Source organism: Rhipicephalus microplus, chromosome X (assembly GCF_043290135.1).
Source record: "Rhipicephalus microplus isolate Deutch F79 chromosome X, USDA_Rmic, whole genome shotgun sequence".
Lineage (NCBI taxonomy): Eukaryota > Metazoa > Arthropoda > Arachnida > Ixodida > Ixodidae > Rhipicephalus > Rhipicephalus microplus.
In genome coordinates, this window is record NC_134710.1 from 267536791 (window position 1) to 267561589 (window position 24799).

General features: G+C 44.7%; 1 protein-coding gene across 1 annotated transcript in view; it reads right to left on the minus strand.

Moving 5' to 3' along the window:
• The window catches only part of LOC119161536 (hydroxyacyl-coenzyme A dehydrogenase, mitochondrial), a 46692-nt gene that overhangs the window by 9659 nt on the left and 12234 nt on the right, over nucleotides 1-24799 (minus strand). The window contains exons 4-6 of the mRNA XM_037414078.2: nucleotides 22803-22929; nucleotides 2911-3000; nucleotides 824-896 (exon numbers count right to left, since the gene is read on the minus strand). Of these exons, the coding sequence (XP_037269975.1) occupies nucleotides 824-896; nucleotides 2911-3000; nucleotides 22803-22929 (290 nt within the window). The remainder of the gene's footprint in view (nucleotides 1-823; nucleotides 897-2910; nucleotides 3001-22802; nucleotides 22930-24799) is intronic.

Consider the following 24799-nt stretch of genomic DNA (forward strand, 5'->3'; position numbering starts at 1 on the left):
TGCGCCGAGGCAGTGTTTGGACTGCGTCAGACCAAGAACGCTGCATCTCCAAATATTAGACGTGCAACCTCGCACAGCATTCTGTGCGCGTTGGATCCTCTTTCGGTGGAAACAAAAAAGAGAGAAAAAAGAGAGAGAAGAGCGTTGCAGCGAGAGATGTGAAGGAACGCGTTGACGGAGAAACATACGAGAGCCGCGAACAGCGTCGGAGAGAAACAGCCACAAAGAGAGAAGTTATCCGCCAGCATGAGATTCTACCAAGCTTCAGCAGAGCAACAAATCCACGCTTCTTCAAGTTTCCGGTGTAGTTGCTTGCCGAATAGCTTTACTGCATTTCTCAGTTAATAAATCGGTCATAATAACTACAATTGTTTGAACAGACACCATGAATACGGTGAGCAGACGACACCGTGCGAATGAATACATTGGCTGAGGGGCCTGTAGCCTCCACAGTACTGAAGGGAACTTCTGAAACAGACTGTAGTTGCTGGAATCGTACTAACAGAACCAGATTTATAGATAAATTGATTGGTTGTGCCGCCCGCACCACTCTCACTACTGATGCCACCGCGAAAATACAGGCGGCGTCTGTAACGGCGCCCCACAGATCATTTCCCAGAGGCACCGCCAGAAGGCTGCACATGCGCTGAAGAGGTATGCAAAAGGCGGATTGATTGCTGCTTTGAAAAAGGCAAGAATGTCAGTGGGCTGGTTAGCTACACGCATGTTACAGAGGAACTCAGCGCAGCAACTAAGGTGTCGTGAGTGCACTACGAAAACATACGAGAATCATTGGAATGTTTGCAACTTTTTCTTTGCATACCTCGCTCCAGCATCCGTACTGCCTCCATAAGACTTGGAACCAGTAGCCTATTAACAATGAATCCCGGAGTGTCCTGCAAAGGTTAATATATAAGAAAGGACAAAGTAATAGTGTATTTTGTTTTGTCAAGATTCTACCAAGCTTCAGTGAATCTAACTGATAAACCCTATTGTAAGACCTGCTGTATTCTCCGAGTCACATTGCCTCTGCATAAATATAAATAAATAAATTTCTGATTAACCTATTAATGATTTAACAGTGGTAGAAGAGAAATGTGATTTTTTTACAGCAGACTTTTGAAACCGAAAGCCTTTTGCATCTAAGTGGCAAATAATGTTTGATAATTATTGTATGTAGGCATATCTTTATTAAACCACTACAATGTAATGGACTGCTTAACTAATGAATGCCATATAGACTTGTATAAAGGCTGTACTTTTTGTTCCCTCGACCTTGATGAGCTATAGTCCCCTTGCAAGAGGCCAGGCCATTTAGTCAAACTTTTCAGATTATGAATATTAACGAAGTCATATTCTTTTATAAGCAAATGCTATCCTTTTTATAATGATTTATTCAACATTCATTCACACACACTTTGCAACTGCCCTCAATTTTGCTATTATAGCATCTGCGGCACCTTGATCCATCACCACATTTGCTAATGAGGGCATCTTGTGTGCCACCCACAGAATTAAAGAACCATGTTACATCAAAGCTGACTTGCATATATGGCAGCACTGTATTACATCACTTGTGAGCTCTTAAATACGGAAAATGGGCCAAGTGCACATTTATTAAGTCACTTGTAATTCATCTGTTCTATTATATGTCATTAATCGGAATAAGTTGACATTTTTTCCCCAATCTTGAGTTGCCAAGTGAGAAGTGTGGCCCCTAAAAGAGTTCATTTGGTGCGTAAAACTTAAAACTTATAATCATCTCACAAACTTTTAAATATTCATAGTGCATGGAGAAGCACTGGAATACACTAGACTCCCTTTAATACGAACTCGAAAAGACCACGATCATTTGTTCGTCTTATCAGAAGTTCGTCTTATCAGAAGTGCCCCCCCAAAACCAAATGCTAACATGCCAAGTACGCCCAAATATTTTGCTTGAAAACACTGAATGAACTATACCTATAATGGTGAAGAAAGGAACAAGAAAAAGCATTTGTTTGGCTCAGCTTGATAAAAGCTATACTTTAAATTAAAGTATTTAGACTAATTTAATGAGTACTCAATTTCTCAACTTGATAATAAATATGCTCATCATCAATAGCTATTACATTTTAACAATAAAACTATAGCATGACCCTATTCTGACAATTAGAAAAAGATAAAAAGGGAGAAACAAGCACAATTTTCCTTCAAAAAATGAAATATTTATTTTTCTGGCTGTTCACCTTCTGAGAGGTTGTTTTAGTGGCTTTGCTATTACTTTTGGATATGCTTCCATAGCATACCGCTACATTGACACAGCCAATATACGCCAAGTAGCTTATGAAAGTCTGAAGCTAACTATATATCTAAAATCAGCATAAGAAGTTCTACTGTAAACAGCTCAACTTTCATTGCTCTAGAGTGAATATTAAAAAAGCGTCTTCAATTTGCATCTCCCCTTAAACCCAAGAGTAGGCTTTTTATTATTGTTGATGTCATCTGCTGACAGCCTACAGCCCACAATCAGTCAAAACTAAGCTTTACAGCTACTAAGTTGCTTATAATTACCATAGGCTGCTATGAATCCTCAAAGGCCACCTGCTAAGGTATGTTCTTTCGCCTAGACATTACTTTTCCCAGAATTATTTGTTCCCCTTGCTGTTCTTGCATAAGACAGATGCTTGGGCTAGTTGGTGATTTGGAATCAACATGTTTACACAGTGCAAGAAAACAAGCAGTTGCAGCCTAACTATGGAAGGAAGAAACATGGACAGAAACAAGCTCTAGTGCAGCGATTTTTCTTGTCCATGTTTCTTCCTTCCGTAGTTACACCGTAACTACTTGTTTTCTTGTGCTGTGCAAACATGTTGTCACATGTGGTAAAGATATACTCTGCATTATATAGGTACAGAATATTATCTTCACCTTGCACACGACAGTCGTCTTGCCGAGTGCCTTGCCCCATGCTTGCATTTTTTGGAATGTATCTTCACTTGTCTCCGAGATTCGCACGACCTGCATAGTTAAAACCCAAAAGAAAAAGGGAAAAGAAAAATTATAACCCCGTGTCGAAGTACACAGTATAACCAAGCTTGTTCTATACCCAGGTTCTTTTAAACACGTAAACAAACACAACAGTGATGTTATCCAGCTCATGTTGAAGCAAGCCTAAAATTTTTTTCATGTAGTGAGGGCAAATAATAGGGACAGCAAAGAAAACATCAGTCTTGCTAGGTCATACTGATTGTTCTCAGAGGCATGCTTACAATGACTAGTAACAAGAGCAAAGAACTTAAGGGGCCTTGCAGAACTTCTTTAACATAGTCAGAAAACCATGCTGACAAACAGTCAAGGCTCCTGTGAACATGAGCGCAAGATGACACTAATAACAGCAGCAAATTTGCAATCCTGTTTTAAGGACATGAATATTGCTCACTCTCCACTTGCCAATCTTCGTAGACAAAGGCACCAACAAAGACACCAACCACGAAGTGTAATAGGGGCACGAGTGCCAAGTACTAGAAATAAAGCTTAGAATAACAGATAGCTGAGCTAGCTGGTACGCATTTAAGTTAAACGACGCGACATGCAAACATGGACACAAGAGAGAAGTTAAACGCTTGAATATCGTAACCATCTAACGACATGATGTACACTTCGGCATTTTTGATCCTGAACATAAAGGTACAATGCGAGAAAACTGGTCTTTTTCTAAACGGGAAAGAGACTAAACTAATAGGAACAGGTGAAATATTGTAACTATCTAGCGACATGATGCACACCTCGGGTTTTATTTTGAACTTAAAGGTACAACGCGAGAGAACTGGTCTTTTTTTAAACAGGAAAGAGACTAAACTAATAGGGACAGGTAAAGCTATGAAAATTCAGATCAAGAAGGAAGTATTGTTTTTTCTTAGATGCAGAATAGACACTGAATGTTGCACTACAAAAGGAATAGAAAATAGTAAGAATATGAGAGCAACGAGTGGACTTAGTAGATAATGCTGCATCTGTGGTGTCTTGAGTTCTCTCGTGCCTGTGTTAGCACACCCAATCGTTTAACATAGGGGCGCACCGTCATTGGTTGATTTGATGATAGTGAAAAAAGTTTTTGGCAATACAGTAGACTCTTGTTAAAGGAACCTGAAGGAACCAAGAAAGTGTGTTCTGTCTAACATGAGTTCTATTTAAAGGGCCACTCACAAGGCCCCATACCGAATTTTAGTTAGACAGTGAAAGTTGTTGGGTGTCCGAAGAGGAACTTTTTTCCACACAAATGTTTCGAATCAGTTCATTATGAGCGTAGAAAACAGGTTTTTTGAAGCGGTGCGAAACGAGAGTGAGAGGAGGCAAGCTCGAAACCCTTGCCGCTCCTCTGCGTAGCCTTCGCAAGCCAAATCTCTTCCCCACCCTCTCCGGCATCTGACCAAGAGGTGACGTGCGCAAGACGTGCCCGAACAAGCCCAGCCCCCGTGCACGCAAGCGGCGTTGCTTTGTTTACCAGCGTTATTTTGTGGTCTTCTGTCTGTTTTTGCAGAATTGTTTGGAAATGCTGGCTTAGGCGCGGTAGAGTAGATGAGCACAATGAGTGCGCGAACGCGTAGGAGCGTTCCACGGCGGTCGTCTGCTCAATGCGCTGACCGCGGGAACCCGATCGCATGCGAAACGCTGGCACGTTAGCCCCGCATCTCGTAGCATTTCACGGGAAAAAATGTAAGAAAAACGCGCACAATTTTTTAGTGCGGCTCATTATTTCAAGTTTGTTCATCTCTTAAAGTAACAAATACATAAACTACGCATGTTGTGTTAAATAATTTTTGCCATGTCACGTGGTATACTGTTGACAACGTCAGAGCAGTCGTCTACGTAGAGGACCAACGTCACCGCATTACCGTGTACGTAGGGCCAATCCTACGCCCACGTCATGCCCTCATTCTCTACGGCAGGAGGGAGGGGGAGCAGCTTTCATCTTGAAATTTGACCCATTTCCGCGGCGCGTAGCGTTGCAAATTTTGGCAGACGTGATCATGAACACCTTGTCTACGCATTGCGCTTGTGAGCTCAAAATTGTCAAACCTGGTGAGCGGCCCTTTAATGAAAGATGAAGCACGGCAGAAAATTTTAAGTATGAAACCAATCATGTTAAAGGTTGTTCTGTATAAGCAGCAGTTCCGCATAAGAGATTTCAGTTTGCTAAAAGTCTACAGTATTTACCTGTTTTTTTTTTGGTTCAATCAATAAACATTACACATTTGCTTCTCTTCTGAAACAAGAAAAAAGCAACTACCTTAGTACTTAAAGTCTTAATTACCAGTCATCTATATACTGTCTTGTTTTCACCTACGTTCATGTGAGGTGACATACACTCATGCTATTTCAAAGAACTTTGTGCTTGAGTGGGTCACCTGTCTCATACTAAGCTCACTAGAACAGTACTTACCGATGCATGCCACTGCTTACAAAACCATTCGTACACTCATCGATACAGTTTTTGAGATGCGACAGTTGTTCCAGAACACACAGCCTAGCGAGTAGAAACAGCAAAATTGGGCCCAGCAGAACATTTTGTTTGGGGGGTCAAGCATATTCATGACCACCCTGAGAGGCTGCACTCAGGTAGCCTTCACTGGAAAGATGCACAAAAGCACATTGATGTGTTCTATGAACGTTTCATTTTTTTGGTCTCTCCACAGGTCCATGCTGGCAATACCATACCTGCCAGGGGGGGGGGGGGGGGGTTGCGCTGAATTATTTGCCCCTATTTTTTCGGCACCAAAAAAACCCAGGCTAACAAACAAACAAAAAACTGCGAAAAACAAGAGGGGGTCGGGGCCTCTATCGCAAGAGCCAACATCAGCGTTGCAGTTTTATAGCGGTTTCAAGTGGACGAACACACGAGAGTAGGGTTTCCCACTGAGGTGAAAGTCTCAAAGGATCAACACAACTTACAGAATCTATTTCCCTTAAAACAACTCGCGCATGTCTTCCTAGGATGGCGATAGTTACAGCGCGAGAACAGAACGAAGACAAAGAGACTGGAAGGACACAAAGGACACGAGCGCTAACTTCCAACTGCACACTTCGCACATTTTCTCAGACTTCCGCTGCACATTTCGTGTCCTTCTTGTCTCTTTGTTGTCCTTCTGTTCTCGCGCTATAACTATTGTCATGTCATACCAATTAGCCCAAGCTGCGACATTTCTGGGACACACGTGAATGGACGGGATGGCGCAGCTGGCTGCCGCAAAAGCGCGGGTCAAAGGGGGCAGGACCTCTGTAGAGCTGTAGTAGCTTTTAGTCCTGACCCCTCTCGTTCAAGTGTGAAGCGAAATAAAAACTGAGTTCAAAGCTTTGCTCACTACAAGATTTTTTTTGGCAGGAACGCCAAGATGCGTCTGGCCCCTTTTATTTATGACGATACCAATTATATGGACAGTCTAGGCTGGTTTTCTTGCCGTCGCCGCCGTCATTCACCGTATATGTATGTATGTATGTATATATATATATATATATATATATATATATATGAACACAAGAAAAAAAAGCCGTCTGCGCTCAGTGCCTAGCTCGCCGCGATGCGCCAACATGTGCTTATCTCTCACACGTTCTTTGTCCTGCGGATAGGAAGGGGGGGGGGGGGGGGAGATGTTTGTGCACGCGCACTTATTCTTTGGTGGGGAGAATCGTGTGCCTTCGGCTTTCACTGGAACTATTGCGTTAGTTGCCGGGCCCACCAAAGTCACTTCGGTCTATAAACAGGCCCCGTTTGCAAAAAGAGAACGCTTTTCATACACAGCGAGGTATTACATGTGGGACACTTATTAGTTTGAACTCATCAGTACCTGTGATTACGTATCGCGCATCATTTTTTATTAAACAGTGCCTTACGTGTCAAGCGGTTGTTAGTTCAATTTCGTCCAGTGCGTATCGTTTTCTTGCGTCATTTGTGCGAGAGCAGCACACTGCACATTTCGATCGGCTTGCCGTTCTCAGCGTGACACTCCAAGTTGTTGCTGTCGCATTCATTGCGTCGCCCTTACGGCGAAACTGTGACTTTTCTTGTTTTTTACGTATTTACGGCCTTGAATCTACCACTGCGTGCCCTCGGAGCACGTAGACCGCTGTCGCGTCGCCGCGACCGTGTTTTCTGTGCGCGGTGGTTACGGCAAACGGTAGTTCATTTTACAATCCCCGTGCGCTTGGATGCGCACGCACCAAAACTAAGTCGTTTCATGCAATTTAAGATAGCATCTGCCGCAGCTCTCCGCTGAGTTTGCGAAAAGCAGCGTTGCTTTGTCTGGTTGAGCGCACATTTTCGCGGTTCTGTCAATTATGTCGTCGCCATACATGATCATGTCAAGAGCGACTGCGGCTTCGTCCACAGCAGTTGTGGCAACGACAATCACACGAACTGTAGAAGACAGTGCGTGTGCCGGTCGCACGCGTACTTCCGAAGCTTCGAGTAAGCTGCTCTCAACCTTCGTTCGACGGTTTCCGTACTAAAGTTCGTATCAGCCGCCGCGATTAGGAAATGTGTTCGGAGCATTCGAATTTAGTCCCAATGGACATAGCGGAATTTCGCAAGAAATTTTCACAAATTCGTATCTGCCGCGGTTTCGCATCACTGAAATTCTACTGTATATTTGATGAACGCCTCTTAAACTCATTTATAATAAAATGGGGTAGGTTCGAAAAGCCTGGAGCCGATTGAAAGCTGCGTTTTTGCCAATGCGGCCAGAGCACGCACAGAAATTTCTATTTCCGGGAGATTTTTATGACAACCGTACAAACAGAACAAACAGTCGAAATCCGGGAGTCTCCCGGCCAATCCGGGAGACTTGGCAGGTACGCAATACTGAGGTGGCAAATAAAAACTCTGTTGCATCCTCTAGTCGGTGACAGGTGCCCATTGCACGCGTTTTTTATTTCGTGCTTTGCGAGTAAAAAATCTTGCCAGATACTACTTTGTGCTTAGGTAGTTAACTTCGCTTTAAAATAGGCTATTTGAATTTGGTTACTATCTGCTGGTCAAGTTAGATCCAGAACAAAGCCAGTGCACACCAGGTATTCACGGAGCCTGGCCATACTTTTGCACAATAGTGCTTTTTGTACTGCCAGGCTGTCGCAACCAGGCTGTCGCAAGGCGAGGCCTGGTTGCACTATTCCAGTATGATAATGAGCATGGTACTCATTATTATGCTAGAATAGTGCAAACACGCTCAAATAAAAATAAAAAAGAAAAAGCTGTAAACATGATGCACACTGACATACCGTAGCTTCTTGGCCCTTTGCCATCACCTCCCCATGCGCAGCTTTCAGTGCATTATTCAGGGTGAAAGGAAAAAAAGTTTTTGAAGTGCGCGGCTAATCCTTGCCACTCTGCTTGTAATTGATGAATGAGAAATTTTGGTGGAATCAATTTGTAAGGCAACAGACTTTGCCAATGTTGACAATGTTGCATGGCTCCTTTATCCCTTTGAAGGTTTTCGTTGTACATGTACGGCGTCACCTAAGATGGACCGAAGTGTTTTTGTCGTACATGTACGGCATTGCCTGTATGTTTAAAACGCACCTCTTTTTAGATCATTTCTCTTGCTCGGCAAGTGCTGCCACACTTCGTAAATATGCGGACAATGATGCCACGGAAATTATTGGGGAGGTTATTAGGAGCATTCTACGCAATAGGCATTGATGTCAATAGGCACCGATTCTCCTACGTTTAAATGCACATATATATACCTCATAGAGTGAATGGAGGGGTGACCACCACCGAAGATTGATTGATTTGTGGTGTTTAACGTCCCAAAACCACCATATGATTATGAGAGACGCCGTAGTGGAGGGCTCCGGAAATTTCGACCACCTGGGGTTCTTTAACGTGCACCCAAATCCAAGCACACGGGCCTACAACATTTCCGCCTCCATCGGAAATGCAGCCGCCACATCCGGGATTCGATCCCGCGACCTGCGGATCAGCAGCTGAGTACCTTAGCCACTAGACCACCGCGGCGGGGCTGACCGCCATCGAAGCTCAGTGATAGAGCATCAAATGCGTTATTCAAAGGTTGCAGGTTCAGTCCCAGACAGTGGCAAGTTATCCATTCGTCAATTTTTTTTCTTCACATTTACAATGATTGATTGATTGATATGTGGGGTTTAACGTCTCAAAACCACTATATGATTATGAGAGACGCCGTAGTGGAGGGCTCCGGAAATTTCGACTACCTGGGGTTCTTTAACGTGCACCCAAATCTCTTCACATTTACATAACAATTACTTCTAATAACATACCCCATACTATCTTTAGCACTATTGTCTATTAGTTCTCATAAATATTGTGTCTAACAAAAAAAAAAAAAAGCCCCTAAATTTACAATTCTTTTCTTTGCAGACATGTAGAATTTTTTCCATGCACCAATGTCTCTCAGTTTTTTTTTTTTTGCTTTTTGAATTTTCTGCCATGCTTCGAAATACGCGAATTTTTTTTTCATGCACGAATGTCTCTCTACTTTTTTTTTTTTTTTTTGCTTTCCAATATGGCACGGCAACTTTCCCTTGTGAACCTGAATGCACGCACGCAGTGCAGCTGGTTTTGGTTTCGCCTTTCAGGTGGTTGCGACTTGTCATGCCCGCAAAGCTGATGGCGGTTTGGTTTTTAATCTCTTAAACGGTGACCGCTTGTGACAATCTCGTTTATTGCTCCCAAGGGCATGATTACATTTGTTTTCGTGCAGTGCTGCATTACACGAATGCCGCCGCCATGGTTATGTTTTCTGATTCAGGGACTCTGAAAAACTAACTCTTGTGTCGTTGGCAATAAGACAAAGAATTACTATAGCTTTTTCAATTATTATGCTTTCCAGATGGGTGCACAACCACACAATTTTATTTCATGTGCTAACTCATGCAGTTTGCTTATGCTAAAGAAGTGTTCACCAGTTGTTCTGGCGCTTGAGAGCCGAGTGGCGATTCCTCCGAACTGGACTATTTCCCAAGTACCAAATCAGAATCTGATTCATGATATTTCAGTTCATCAGATGAGTATTTACTTGCAAGTTTAGATTTGGATGATGATGAAGGAGTAATATCTCAAAAGTGTGCACTGCGAGACGATGCGGATAGGGTCAAAGGTGACTATCACACAGTGTTTAGTGACTCATTTTATACCGGAAACACATTTTTACCGGAAAAGTATTCTGGTGCACTTATTTTTGTATGTCTGTGAGCTATGTTCAATACAATACATAATTTTTATTTATAAAAAATCATACAACTTTATTTTTTTTTTAGAATTTTGCCTGGTGTTACTTCAAATAAAGCATGTTTATGTAATAACACTAACGCTTTATTTTATCACTTTACATTTGCACAAAAATTTTAGACAATTTGTTTTCTGAAATAGAATTGCCTAAAGAATTGATTTAAGCAATTGAAAGATTACCCATTTTTGGACTGAATTTTGCCAGAAAATTTGCCCTCAAACGGTTAAGTGTAATTAATGACCCGCAAACGCTTTAACACCAGGCGTGTTTATCAGAGTACATTTCTTTCTGTGCAAGCCAGCACATCCAAACATGCAGCAACCTTGATTCTGAATTCAGCACATACCCACATTTTACGCTACCAAAGTCAAGGTTCACGCAGAGTACAGAACACAGGTGTTCTCACATTTTTACATTTTCACTGCACCGAAATGTTGCCACGGCGGCCAAGCATCAAGCTCACATGCTTGAGCATAGCAGTGCTACACCATAGCCACTACGCTAATGTGTTGCGACAAGTGTGTATAAAACTTTTCTGTGCCTTTGTTCAAAATAATCAAAGTACGCCAGGAGCTGGCCTTTTTACTAAGCTGAACAGTTCAGTGCTGAGCATTTGAGGTCTGTTAGAAAAGTGTTCGACGTTTGGTGGAAAAAAAAAAAAAAAACTGGCATTATTGAAGCATTAGAAACCTAATCCCCCTTAAAGTAGTCTCCTTGGGACTCCACACACTTCTCCCAGCAGTGCTGCCATTGTTGGAAGCATTCTGAGAAGGCCTCTTTCGTAATGGAGTTTAGCTCAGCTGTCCTTGCAGCCATAATGTCCTCCCTTGTCTGCAATTTCTCTCCTTTCAATGTTCTCTTCAGTTTGAAAAACAGCCAGAAGTCGCAGAGGGCCATATCAGGAGAGTAAGGAGCCTGTTGAACTACAGCAGTGTGACTCTCTGCCAAAAACGTCTGAACCAAGTGTGAGGAATGTACAGGAGCAATGTCATGATGGATGCACCAGTTTTTTGTTGACCACAACTCAGGTCTCTTGCGCCGCACATCATCACATAGCCTAGGTGAAGCAGGACATCCCTATACAGTGAAAGCTCGTTAATGCATACCTCATTTTTTCGAAATTTTGGATAATTCGAAATGGTCGCCGCAGTCCAGTCCACAGTGCATAGGAGACCATGTGTAAAACGATTCGTTAATTCGAACAGAAATTGCTGCCTCTACGGATAATTCGAAGAGCGCGCCGCCGAGCGTCATCATCGCCAAACACTAGTGGAAGCTTTTACGGTCGAACGATAGGTGGCACAACCAGTTTTTTCAAGCTTCAAGTGGCCTCCGAGAAAAGGGCGAGCAAAGTATGGCCTCCAAAATCCAGGGAGCAATTTTTTTTTTTCCGTAGCCCTCCCGCTATCTCAGCGCCTGGCGCCACTTGTACGCGGGACCCACGGGACGCTGAGGAGTCGGCGAAGTAGTTCTAGCAGTCCTAGGCCGCTCCCGGCAGCGTCACTTTGTTCTTCGAGCACGTTGTTCATTCACGCCGTCAAGCCGTCTTATTCCGCATCGAAGTTGCAAGATGCCGCGGGGAAACTACTGCGCGAAGACTGTCAATGAGAAGGTGGAGATTTTGCGAGAGGTTGACCAAGGGAACTTGAGCAAAATACGAAATTGCGAAGAAGCACGGCATACCTCCGAGCACGCTGTCAACCTACATACGCAACAGGACGGCCATTGAAAACGCCTATGAAGCCGAGAATTTTGGCGCCAGTCGAAAAAGGCTAAGGACAGCGAAGTTCCCGGAACTGGAGTCAGCTTTGATTATCTGGGTTAAAGAAATGAGAGCCCAGAGTATCGCATTGAGCGGCCCTATCATCATGGCTAAGGCAGCCGATTTCGCCCTGCGCATGGACATTGAAGACTGTCGCCTCCGAGGGATGGTTTCATCATTTCAGGGAGCGGCACAATCTCGTATTCCGCACATTATCCGGCGAGGCAAAGGAAGTGGATGCCGAAACATGCGCTACTTGGAGAAGCGACACCCTGCAGCAGTACTTGGAGAGCTACTCACCACAGGATGTGTTTAACGCTGACGAGACAGCGTTATTTTTCAAGTTGCAGCCAGACAAGACGATCACTTAGTAGGGGAGACAGCTGTGCCGGCGGCAAGCGCAGCAAAGAGCGTGTGACTGTTCTGGTCACCGCAAATATGACCGGTACGGAAAAGGCCCCCCTTTTTGTGATTGGCAAAGCACTCAAGCCACGGCGCTTCAAAAACATTCGTTCACTGCCGACGGAGTACGCCGCAAGCAAGAAAGCCTGGATGACAGGTGACCTATTCAGGAAGTGGCTACTGAAATTCGACAGGCAAATCATCCCCGACTTTTTTGGCCAATAAATATTTTTCGTGACCCCACGCCCGAAATCCACCCATTTTTGCTCGCTTTCATTATTACGAATTTTGTTTAATTTGAAATTACTCAGCGTTCCCGTGGAATTCGAATAAACGAGCTTTTACTGTAGTACTCTTTGGTGATTGTTTGACCCTGTGGTGCGTACTCATGGTGTACCACGCCGCGGGAAAGCACTCAGCAACAATTTGACCTTGCTGAGCACTTGGCGGACCTTCTTTGCTCTTGGTGATGTGGAGTGCTTCCACTGTGACGACTGGGATGTGGTTTCCAGGTCATACCCATACATCCAAGACTCGTCACCACTGGTAATGGTATTCATAAAGTTAGGGTCACTGCTTTGAAATCCAGCATGTCCTGCGAGACTTCAACATGAATTTTGTTGCAACTCTCTTTATGGCCAAATATTCGGCCATAATGGTATGCCCACCTCTTCCGCGATTTCACAGATAGTCCCACGGCGGTCCCGCATCACCACAGTGTCCACTTTGGCAATGACCTGGTCATTTCGAACCGAAGCGTGGCTCGCTCTCTACCAATGTGTAGCTGTCTTTAAACCGGTAGTACCAGTCCTTAATTTGTGTGCAGCTCATAACGTCGTCACTGAAAGCTGTCGTGATGTTCCCAATGGTTTCCACTTGGCTGTCGCCCAGTTTCTAACAAAATTTTATGCAGTAGCGCTGCTCCAGTCGCTCCGTCATTGTCCTTGCAATGAAAAACCGATGAGCACACTGCGCACTACGTCACTGAAACGCTTCGTCCCAGAGACTGATGCTGTTGCCAGGCGGAAAAAAATTCACGCACGTGCACGACAATTCAAGGTCAGCTAATGCAAGGACGCTTGTTTCAAATCCATTAGGTGCTCGCAAAAAAAAAAGTCAAATATTTTTCTTACAAAACTCGTACTTACCAATTGCATAAGGCTACCCTTTGCAAATCAACCGCACAATGTGACTCGTCCAACTTTTTTCCAAGAAACATGCAACAGGGAAGCAACCACTCTTGTACACTATATACTGTAATGACCACATTTTGCGCACTTATTTCGTTCCACTGTTCAGCCTTTGAGGCTAATCAGCCTTTTTTAAAATGTCACAACGAATGGGCACTTTCCCTGGTTATATAATTTGGAAAACACGTCTTCATCTACAGGAGTTTTGTTCTGGCCCTTACCAACACGGCAGGGGGCAGCACAGGAAAATGAAAAAGGCAGCTTTGAATCCTTCAGCAAGTTCCTGGGTATTCTGATAAGACTTATTAGTTCCAGTTTAGAGTAGATCCACATAATGAAACTAGGCACTTGCACATGGTTGCTTTTCTGTTATAACATGGTAGAAATTCTGCGCTCCACGCGTGGTGCGGGGAGCAGAAAAAATTTCCCAATTCCTCAAATACTTCCAGATAGAGTGTCGAAACTATGTTGCAAGAGCATTGTATTGTAAGGGCTCTACAGTTGCTCTCTGTCGCATCATTTAACCCTGTTGTTGCTACTCTTGAGTTTAGATATGACACTAATAACGTGGCATAAAAAGAAACAAAGTAAAATGTGTCACATATGTTTAGGCAGCATGCATACTAGCATTTGAAGGTAAGTTATCTTTCCCATTGTGAATACACAGATTATCACAAAAGAGCATTCTCTCATCATTTGAGCCCATGCAATTTAACTGAGAAATCGCAAGGGCTCAAATGATGAGAGATTTAACTTAGAAGGATGAGAAAAATGAGAAAAGATGAGAGATTTAACTGAGAAGGAGGAAGAAGATGTGGTCACAGACAACAGCCTCCGCTTCGAGCTCTGTGAGTTTTCTAATTCTTTTGCCAACATTTTTCAATAATCGACACACCTCGCAGGGACGTTCTCCCTTAAAATGGGGGTACCAAAACACCATCCAGCAACCAGGACCGTGCCGACCACATCATAGTGCGTCTGACGCAAGTTCTCACCCCGGCCCAAGCGTGGTCCACGTTGAAAATTCTGATGACTCCTCCGTTAAAGATAAGGCTTCGGACAGCGATTACGTGGTCGTACCAAGCCGACGCCAGAAGAGGAAAATCAGCCGGACATCGCCGACTGGCCGGCAAGCACAGACAAAGGCGAGTAGCATGTGGTCGTACACCATTTCGTATGTGCCAACATCGAAGACGGGCACCTTGAACTCTCTGAACAGGCAGAGCCTGTCGGAGTACTTCGAGCTCATCGCCCCAGGGAAAGTTGTAGAAATACGCATCACTCCTGTCCGTGGAGGTCACTACGAACATCCTGTCCGTAGAGGTCACTACGAAGGCCTTACTGGACACGCTGAAAGCGATTGTTCAATTAGGAAACATCCCGGTTCGTGCATTCTCCGCATACGACGAGGAAGCGACAACAGCAGTTATATGTGGGTGAGGGGATAACAGGCTCAAGTCTCGAGAAACTGCTGTTATCGTCGGCTCCCGTGCCTGGTTTCCACCGCTTTGGAAGGACGCGATGTGTTAAAGTAGTGTTTTAGTCGAAGACGTTACCCACACATGTAAAAGTTGGGTACGTGAGGCACTCGGTACGCCCTTATGTACCAAAACTTCTGCAATGTCATAAATGCATGAAATTCGGGCATGTTAGTGCAGTTTGCAAGGGTGCAGTAACCTGCAAGCATTGTGGTGGCCTTCATGATGGCGATAACTGCAATGCTGCGGCCAAATGCCCAACTGCTCAGGCGCCCACGACGCAACATCAAAGGAACGTCCCAAAATGACGAATGAAATGAGTATCCTGAAGAAGATGGTTCAAGACCACTCCACTGACAGAGAAGCTGCAAGGGCTGTACGGTGCCGTAAACATCGTTCGAGACACCAACGCAAAAGACGCAGCAGTGCTCATAGCTTATCCAATTTGACACACAAAACTGTGCCCTCACCATTTCCTCGCCTGCTTTTGTCGGCCAGAAAGGAGGATACAGATGCTCAAGTGCCAATACAGTCCACACAAGTACAAGGCAACTAGCCATTGGCTCTTACCACGTCGGAGACTCGGTGGCCTTTCACTACAGTCAAGAGCCGCCATAGTGCCATCATCACATAGTGCCCCTACCTCCAATGAAGAAAACAAGAAGATGGACAATGCAGATGTCAAGGCTATGCTTCAATATTTGATGGGTTTAATGCGTAAGATCCTCAGCAGCCTAAACACTCCCGCTGCTAAGGCGGCTGTGCAGCTACTTGAGGTTTTGGACCCTCTTCTAGTGGTTATTCAATAAGTGAATGCGGCATTGATATTCGAAGAACGCATGTGCCAGTCGCTTGTTATGCAATGGAATGCTCGTGGTCTACGTAGCAGTCTGTCGCACTTCAGACAATGGGTTTTTAAATATCAATTTTCTGTTTGTGGTGTACACGTATCCCGAAGGAGTACGGCCACCAACGTGGGTCCGGTCTTAGCGAGCCGCAGGGCACGCGTTAACCGTCGCCGTGGCGGGAAACACGATACTGCTCAAGTCGCAACACTTTATTGTGGCAACACCAAACGCAGTACAGCCCGTTGCAAAAAAGCGCGGCGGGAAAGCAAGTAGGCTTATCCACGCCACGGGCACAAAGTACTACACAGGGTGCCACGAGCACGTCTCCGCGGTAAAGGTGATCCACGGAGACACCGGAACAAAGGCCCGGTTGCTCGAGCGAGGGCAAGGGCGCTCGCGTTGGCTTCGAAGGGAGACGGGTCGGCGTAGCGAGGCCACGCACTAGGACACCGTACCGCCCTTCAGCCGTGCGTACGCAGCGGGGCAACAAAAGGTGAGCGTTCGCCTTGGGCGCGAGGCGCCGTCAGCGAAGTCCGACGAGCCCCCGACTGACGGGAGTCGACGGACGGAAAAGATAGCGCGGCTCACTGCTTGCTGTCCCGGAGAGTATCTCACCGCTCCCGACGCAGCGCGCGAAAACCTCTCGGGAGGCTCCCGCGCGCGGCGCCACAGTCAACATCCGCTTCCGGGTGAGGGAGTTAAACGTCACTCCGCTCTCCCACCACGGCAGACAGCAAAGGAGGGCAGACATTTCGGGACATGAGAACGGCAGAAAAGGCGGCAAAGCCCGCGCAAAGGCAGCGGGCTAGCCTCAATTCCCACATGTTATCATTATGTGAACCGAATATGGTTTCAACTTTTCGTATATCTGGATATAGCCAGATTTGGTCCCACAGTGATCAACATACGAGCAAAGTTCTCGTTTTTATACGCAGTGATTTGGCGTTCTTGAGGCATGATGTCACGTCGCATACCAGCAATGATTACGTGAGCCTGACTATAACACATAAAAAGCGGACATTTTCAGTAATAGGAGGATACACACAGCGCGCGAAAACCTCTCGGGAGGCTCCCGCGCGCGGCGCCACAGTCAACATCCGCTTCCGGGTGAGGGAGTTAAACGTCACTCCGCTCTCCCACCACGGCAGACAGCAAAGGAGGGCAGACATTTCGGGACATGAGAACGGCAGAAAAGGCGGCAAAGCCCGCGCAAAGGCAGCGGGCTAGCCTCAATTCCCACATGTTATCATTATGTGAACCGAATATGGTTTCAACTTTTCGTATATCTGGATATAGCCAGATTTGGTCCCACAGTGATCAACATACGAGCAAAGTTCTCGTTTTTATACGCAGTGATTTGGCGTTCTTGAGGCATGATGTCACGTCGCATACCAGCAATGATTACGTGAGCCTGACTATAACACATAAAAAGCGGACATTTTCAGTAATAGGAGGATACACACACCCCAAGCGCACAGATAGACTGCTTCCACCTGGGGACCATTCTTCAAGCAACACAAAAGCCACACATTGTGATTGGCGATTTTAATGCACATCATCCTCTCTGGGATAGCACTACAATGAATTATCGCGGAAGGTATTTGGCCAATTTTATATGCAACTATGGACTAAGTGTGCTCAACGATGGATCATTCACATTTATTTGTGGCACGTCCTACAGCAGCTGCCTCGACCTCTGTTTCGTTTCCAGAAGCCTTCTGTCTTCCGCATGTTGGTGCACAGATTTGGACACTCGCGGCAGTGACCACCTTCCAACTTATGTTCAGTTCAGGTGGTTTCGCCGCACACACACACACGCTACATCTGTAAAACCGACTGAACACTGTTCAAGGCATCTGTCAAGTCCGGCTGTGAGTACACGACTGATCCATCTGAGGTAGAGGACATCATTGCTTCTTCACTGCATGACACAACCAAACAGGTTAACCTACCGATGCAGATATCAGCAGTTGACTCCCAATAAAGGCCCTTCGTGCAATCCGTCGCCGTGCAGAACACCGACACAGACGAACGAAGTCGCCTTCAGACCTTTCCGCCTGTCGTTGAGCTCTTCAGCATCTTGACAAGATTGACAGGCAGCGTTGAATAAAATTCTGTGGATCTCTGGACCCTAGGCAACCTCTATCTAAGATCTGGCGGGTGGTTTGCAGGGAACTCCCCAAGTTTGCAGGGAACTCCCCAACAACGTCAACCATTTCAAGCTGTTGCTTTACATCAAGGGTGGACAGAAGTTGAGATAGCCAGCGACTACTGTAGCCTCATCGTGGACACCACTGATGATCTTGCCACTAATGAGCCTCTTACTACCATTGCGCCTCCATCGTCTGACGAGCGCCTTGATGTGCATTTGACAATGCATGAGCTTGAAGCTGCGATTTCTGCCTCTGGACGCTCATCGGCACCAGGACCTGATGGAATCACGTATACTGCACTCCACCATCTTGGTACAGAAGCACGACATTTCCTGTTATCTCATTATAACACCTCATGGGAGTCGGGAAAAGTCCCAGCTAATTGAAAATGCAGTCGCATTATTGCGTTGCTTAAGCCGGAGAAGTGTCCCTATGCACTTTCCTCCTACAGACCAATCGCCTTAGCCAGCTGCGTCAGGAAAGTAATGGAAAGAATGGTACTGTCAAGATAAGAGTGGCTTCTAGAAAGCAAGAACTCCTTTCCTGCATTTATGAACGGCTTCAGAAGAGGCCGATCTGCCATTGACGGTGTGGCCGACTTGATCACCAGCGTTGAAGAGGAAAGTCGACGCAGACTAGTCGCGGCGGTCTTCTTAGACATTAAGGGTGCCTACAATAATGTGCTGCATTATCCGATCCTTGACGCACTTAAAGATTTCGACATCGGTGGACGACTGTATGCTTGAATTTTTAGCTACCTTAGTGACCGCACCATTTACATGACGACAAATAACGGAGACACCAATCGATATAAGGTTCATCGTGGTGTTCTCGAAGGAGGAGTTCTCAGCCCGATTCTATTCAATGTCACAATGATCAACCTAGCAGCAGAACTTTCCAGCACGGTGAAGATCAGTGCGTACGCTGACGACATATGCATATGGGCATGCGGAATTACTCTTTTGCAATTGCGAGCTTAACTACAGCGTGCAGTGACGATCACATACAAATATCTAAGACGTCAGGGGCTCACTTTTTCAATCGACAAATGCGCAGTGCTTGTGTTCACACGCAAGCATAACGTAATTACTCGAATCTAACGCGCACCTTTTTTCCAGTTAAGCCAGTTCATAAATCGCATGCGCGTTAGGATCGAGACGAACAAAAAAAATTACGGTCAATCTATTGCCATCGGCAAATCCAAAATGGCCGCCCCCTACGTGCGTCGGCATGGCGCGTCGGCCATTTCTGCCTATGTGTTTCCCATGTGTGGCACTTTGTACGTGTGCTGAGCAGTTCGTCATCTAGTAGCGCATTAGCATCGACGGCGTGGAAGGGCCGACTCCAAAAACTCGAGCGCACCACGATGCCGCTTTTAAAAGAAAAGTCATCGCGTGTGTAGAAACGGACGGAAATCGGGCCGCATCGCGGTCGTTCAGAGTTCCCGAAACGTGCGTGCGGGACCGGCGGAAACAAAAGCAGAAGATTGTCGACAGCAAAGCTTCATGCAAAGGCTTCTGTGGACGACAGCAGGGTCGGTTTCTGCAAATTAAAGAGCTGTTCGGCGAGTATGTGCTTGAGCAGCGAGCGGCACAGCGGCCCGTGACGACAGAACTGCTCCAAGTGCGGGCTAACTTTATGAAGAGGAAAGGCTTTTCCCTCCGAAGGATTCATGCATATGCGAAAAGCTTTACAGTGGAGTACGATGAAAAGCTACACAGTTTTCAGAGGTTCATTCTAAACTTGCGGCGCAACAACGGCTACCTGCTTGGGCAAATCGGGAATGCCGATCAGACGCCTCTTTACTTCGACATGCCTGGCACCACAACCGTCGAGAAGAAGGGGGCGAAGCAAGTTCGCGTGCTGACATCGGTCCACGGTAAAACTACAGTGACGGCAATGCTCTGTTACACGTCAGATGGGCACAAGCTTTGCCCGTACTTCATATTTAAATTGAAGACGCTCCCGAAAGGAGTAGTTTTTTCGAGTGGTGTGATCGTGCGGGCCAGCGAGAAAAATGGGTGCGCGTTTCAATCGATGTCTTACTTTTTTTTTTTTTTTCGTGGTGGAAATCGGGTGCGCGTTACAATCGAGGGCGCGGTAGAATCAAGTAAATACGGTATGTCACAATACCCGATATTTATTAATAAGACAGCGATACCTGCTGTAACGCACCACAAGTTTCTTGGGGTTGTCATACACAGAGATTTATCCTGGACGAGACATATCGCAGTACTTAAATCTAAATTGAAGAGCTTTGCTCTCGTTCTTCACCACGTGGCAAGAGCAAGATGGGGCCCATCAGAATCATCGCTATTTCGATACATTCAATACAGCACGCCGGAACTCTCCAATATGAGACCTAGTTGTGTGAAGACGCTAGAGAGTGTTCAAGCTCAATGCTTGAGAAGATGCTTGGGTCTGCCGCGCTGTACTCCAACAAATGGGACAATTCCAGAGGCTCGGGCTTGTCCCATCAGTGTATACATGCTCTGCAAACCACTTAAGAGTTCACCTTCGATTGCTGAGCCGACACAGACTGCACCCACTGTCAGTACTACCCGCCAATCACCAAGAGTGCAGTTTCTCAAGAGTAATATTGCAGCATGAGAATATTCTACCATCAAGGTTTTCCCCGCCGAATGTTCCTGCACTGCCTCCATGGGTCCTGCCTAAACCACCTGTTTGTCTTACGATACCTGGAATCACGAAGAAGTCACTCGTTTCTTCTGTTGGCCTCAGACAACTGACCTTATATCACATTTATACAATGTACGTGTACACCGACAGGTCCACCACACTAAACACCTCCACCGCAGCCTTTGTCATCCCAGACATGGATATCGCTTGACGATTCAAAGTGGCCCATAAAACCAGATCAACAGCCGCAGAGCTTGTCGCTATCCGGGAGGCAATAAGATTTATGTCCGGAGAGCGACCTCAAGCCTGGACGATTTCCTGTGTTGCCAAACCCGCTTTGCAAACCATTAATTGCATCATGAAGCAAGGTCCGTATTACAGCTTGGCAGTAGAAATCACAGAACTTATTCAAGTTGCTTCAACAAATGGCCATCTTATCACTTTTCTGTGGATTCCCGCGCATTGCGGTGTGATAGGAAACGAAGAGGCAGACGCTGAAGCTAAAAATGCCTTAAGCAGTGCCTCTGAAGTACGCATTGCGTTTTCACGAGCTGACACGAACGCCCTGCTTTGCTACGTGATGCGCAGATACACACTTCAGCACTGGACCAAACCGGAACGGCGACACCGGCAACTTCACAAATGGGACTCGGAAATGAGGTTCCGCATGCCCCCTAAACTGAAACGGCAACTCACAAGTATGATTCACCACACTCGTCTTGGTGTGGCGTACACCAGACGTTACGCACATATCATCGGTCGCAGTGACACCGGTACTAATTGTGAACACTGTGATGTGCCAGAAACACTTGAGCACATATTTTCTGTCTGCCCAGCATACACACATGAACAACAAATGCTCATTTCTTCTACTGAGCAATATCGCAGTAGGTCATTAACTGATGAGACCGTGTTGTGCCCTTGGCCAGACCCCAACAGTGCAAGTGTGGTCATAAGAGCGGTTATAACCTTTTTGGAAGTAACTGGACTATATGTGCGGCTATAAAATTTGTCTCGGCTAGAAAGAATTCTACATACTCACCTCCCTATCTCACCATCGTCATCCATTAGTCTTTCTTCTCCCCTTTCCCCTCCCCCAGTGTAGAGTAGCAGGCTAGAGCGAGCTATCACTCAGGCCGACCTCTCTGCCTTTCTGTAAATAAATTGCCTCTCTCTTTCTAACTGAGAAAATGTGTGAAGCCAGCCTGAAATGGTACTCACCATGTATATTCTGGTTGAAAACTTGCTCAACTATTAGCGTTAGTGCACATACATAGTGGTCAGATGACGTGAAGTTTAGGCACAGTGAGTGCAGCCTTGATGTAAACAGAATGAACCAAATCAAAGATTGCCCAAGCATCTCTGACTGGATCAATGTGCAGCACAGGAGTGCTTACCAATCTCGCTGTCGCAAGACTTGTGTGACTGAGAAAAAGAGAGAAATGCTGCTTCTAAAAAGCCATGCGGCCAAGGAGAGATTTGCGCTCATGTACGCATATGTTACTCCTAAGTGAGGCAGAGACAAGAGAATGAAATGCAGCTAAAATATGACCACGGTGCCATCAGACTAAGCCTTTACTACGAAAACCTAAGAAAATGTTAAAGCAAGCCACTGACAGCAGCGACCCCGCCGCGGTGGTCTAGTGGCTAAGGGACTCCACTGCTGACCCGCAGGTCGCGGGATCAAATCCCGGCTGCGGTGGCTGCATTTCCGATGGAGGCGGAAATGCTCAAGGCCCGTGTGCTCAGATTTGGGTGCATGTTAAAGAACCCCAGGTGGTCGAAATTTCTGGAGCCCTCCACTATGGCGTCTGTCATAATTATATGGTGGTTTTGGGACGTTAAACCCCACATATCAATCTGACAGTAGCTGTAGTTGAAATTTCTTTGTGCGCAGTGGCAGCTCTAGTAGCGCCTTCTGTCCCTGAACAAACCTGTCTTGACCTTTCATGACGTGTAAAAAGTATCAAAGGACTGTCCTGCGACGTAATGTTTGTTTTACACTGCTGATAACTGCAATAAAAGCTACACGTAAGATGGGAAAGCGTAACAGCATACAATATGCAGAAACATGCAACCAACCTCTAGAAGTTTCATCACTGGCACAGGATTGAAGAAATGAAGGCCACCAAAACGATCTTTTCTTGATGTGCTGCTAGCAATTTCTGCGATAGGAAGTGATGAGGTGTTGCTTGCAAATATGGTAGACCTTAAGGGGGGCAAGAAAGTAGAAACAAAAGTGTTTTGTCACCTTATCATCAGTATTCCAATTTTGTCGAGACAGACAATAACACCAGTAATATTTTGATAATGTCCCAGGAGGATGAAAAAAATTATATAGCATTCAGTGAAAAAATTACTCGTAAACAATATACAGACATTTAAAATCCATTTTACAGAATATAAATGTTTTTGTTTAGCTAGAAAAATGCACCTAGAAGAGTGGCACATACCGTTCAAATTGTATGAGCTTATTCGGCAAAGATTGATATAGGTACAGGGTCAATCCATGCCAAACGTCCCAGCCGTTTTGATGAACATCTCAAATGTATTTGAAAAAAATCGTGCTGATTTACTGCATTAAAAGCAGTAAAACGATATAATACTTACTAGAGAAAAAAAAAATTGGTCATGTGGCTGCCTTCTGAACTTCCCGGAATGTCGTTTGGGTGTTGTTTATGGGAAAATTTATTTTAAAAGTACCACTCCTTCTTTCTGCACCCAAGTTGGTCGACATGCTAAATAAAGGTTCTTGTGTAAGGTGATTGAAGCTCAGTAATAGTAGTGCAATTTTTCTGGCACATACGCCTCCATAAATTGAGCCAAAATGTGTCATGTTTGCATTTTTTCTATTGCAATACTGCCCTCTGTATGAATATCTGAGTAGTAAATACTTATTTCAAAGAAGGTATATTTTGAAGAAAAATATTTTTAGACCTCTCGAGCTGCTAAACTTTACGAGAAAAATTCACAAGTTTTACGAAATCGTCATTTTTGTCCATATTGAGATGCAATTAGCACCATGTGGTGGTCCTACAAGATATTACTTTTAAACTTAAATCGAAAGCGAATGAACAGTTCTTTTTATGAAAAATTTTATTATTACATTTTTAGTTTTAAAGAAAATAATTTTTGAACTTTCCCATTTACTGCAATGGGGAATTTGAAGGTGGCAGCTATTGTATGACCAAATGGGAAGATAGATGCCAATGAGAAAGTTCAAAAATTAATTTCTTCCTTAAAATAAAAAATGTAATGATAAGATTTGCTATATAAAAAGAACTATTTACTTTCGATTCAGGTAGGTGATTTTTAATTTGCAATGGTGCAAATTGCATCTCAATATGAACAAAAATGATGATTTTGCTAAATTTGTGATTTTTTCCTCATGAAGTTTAGCAGCTTGAGAGGACTAAGAATATTTTTTTCTAATTACATGCCTTCTGTAAAAAAAGTATCTGCTACTCAGATATTCATACAAAGTGCAGTATCGCAATAGAAAAAAATACAAACATAACACATTTTGGCTAAATTCTTAGAGACATATATGCCAGTAAAATTGCACTAATATTATGGAGCTCCAAACACCTTACACAAGCACCTTTACTTAACATGTAGAGCAAATTTGCTAAGGAAAGAAGGAGCGGTACTTTTAAAATAAATTTTTCCACAAACAACACCCAAACAACATTCCCAAAAGTTAAAAAGGCAGCCACGTGAGCAAAAATTTTTTCTCTCTCAAATATTCTAGCAGTTCACTATATTCAATGCAGTAATCGGGCACAATTTTTTCCGAATACATTTGAGATGATTGGTAACATGACTGGGACGTTAGGTGTGGAATGACCCTACTGTATGGTTTATTTTGTGATGAGTGGTACTTCATGAAAGATATTTCAAACACATTAATACCACACCCATATGAAATCAATCACGTATCTGATTATTCTGTGGAGTGCAATTAACTTCTTACATGGCCTTTTATAGCTAATGAATAGAAATTTTATTCAGAAAAGAAGTTAGTAATAACAGAGTCACTGCATCATTGATAATTTCAGGAAGCATACATTAACACTTAG